General features: G+C 31.7%; 1 protein-coding gene across 1 annotated transcript in view; it reads left to right on the top strand.

Annotated features, from left to right (window-relative positions):
- Positions 1-387: 387 nt before the first annotated feature.
- Positions 388-1,091, top strand: part of LOC106532730 (RNA-directed DNA polymerase from mobile element jockey) — a gene marked incomplete at its 3' end in the record, with an annotated part of 1,356 nt that continues 652 nt past the window's right edge. Inside the window, 1 exon segment of the mRNA XM_014028851.1 lies at positions 388-985. Within this exon segment, the coding sequence (XP_013884305.1) occupies positions 421-985 (565 nt within the window).

Genomic DNA, 1,091 nt, shown 5'->3' with positions numbered 1-1,091 from the left:
TCCTATAAGTAAGGGTATAAAAAAGAAGAAGATAGTTCCTTGGTGGACACCAGAATGTACAATAGCAATTAAACAGAGAAATAAGGCTTTTAAGACTCTTGAGAAAATAATTTGCTTCCAAAACGTAATAACCTATAAAAGGAAACAGGCAGAAGTCAGGAAAACTATAAGAAATGCTAAAAGGGACTATTGGAGGAAATATTGTGAATCTTTGGGGAAAAACACTGCATTAAACAGGGTTTGGAATACTATTAAAAAATGGCTGGAAATTCAAAAGAATATGTTTTCCCAATTATAAAAGATAATGGGAAAATTATTGTAGATAATAAAAACAAAGCTGAGGTGTTAGCTAAAGCATTTGCAAAAATACATTGCACAGAGAGTAAATCAACTCCTGGAAATGATCAAATCAGTTATAGTATGTTAAATAATTTTAGTGATATGAGTAAAGAAATATTATTAGAATTGTATAATAAGGTGTGGGAGGAAGGGATTTTACCTGATAAATGGAAAGAAGCCATTATTATTCCTATTTGTAAACCTGGTAAAGATCCTAATTCAGCTGCAAGTTATAGACCAATAGCTTTAACATCATGTTTAGGTAGAATTATGGAAAAATTGATAAATAATAGATTAATTTATTTTTTAGAGTCTAAGGAGAAGATTAAGTCTTATCAATTTGGATTCAGGAAAGGTAGAAGTACAATAGATCTAGCAATATGTCTGGAACATGAAATTAGAAGGGCCCAGGTTAATAAAGAGAGTGTAATAGGAGTCTTCTTGGATGTGGAGAAAGCTTATGACATGTTATGGAAAGGAGTGTTGATTAAAATAAAACAAATAGGTTTGAAGGGTAAGATATATAGGTGGATTAAATTTTTTTTAACTGGAAGCAACATTAAAGTTAAGATAGGTGGGGAAATAAGTTCAAAATATCAAGTAGAAAATGGTACTCCCCAAGGCAGTATTATAAGTCCTATGCTATTTAATATTATGATTGATGATATTTTTAGTAATATCCATCCATCCATCCATCCATTTTCTGTACACGCTTCTTCCTTTTCAGGGTCGCGTGGGTCACTGGTGCCCAT

Source organism: Austrofundulus limnaeus, unplaced genomic scaffold (assembly GCF_001266775.1).
Source record: "Austrofundulus limnaeus strain Quisiro unplaced genomic scaffold, Austrofundulus_limnaeus-1.0 Scaffold821, whole genome shotgun sequence".
Lineage (NCBI taxonomy): Eukaryota > Metazoa > Chordata > Actinopteri > Cyprinodontiformes > Rivulidae > Austrofundulus > Austrofundulus limnaeus.
Note: the sequence above shows the minus strand (reverse complement) of the source record. Positions and strands in the feature narration are given on the sequence as shown.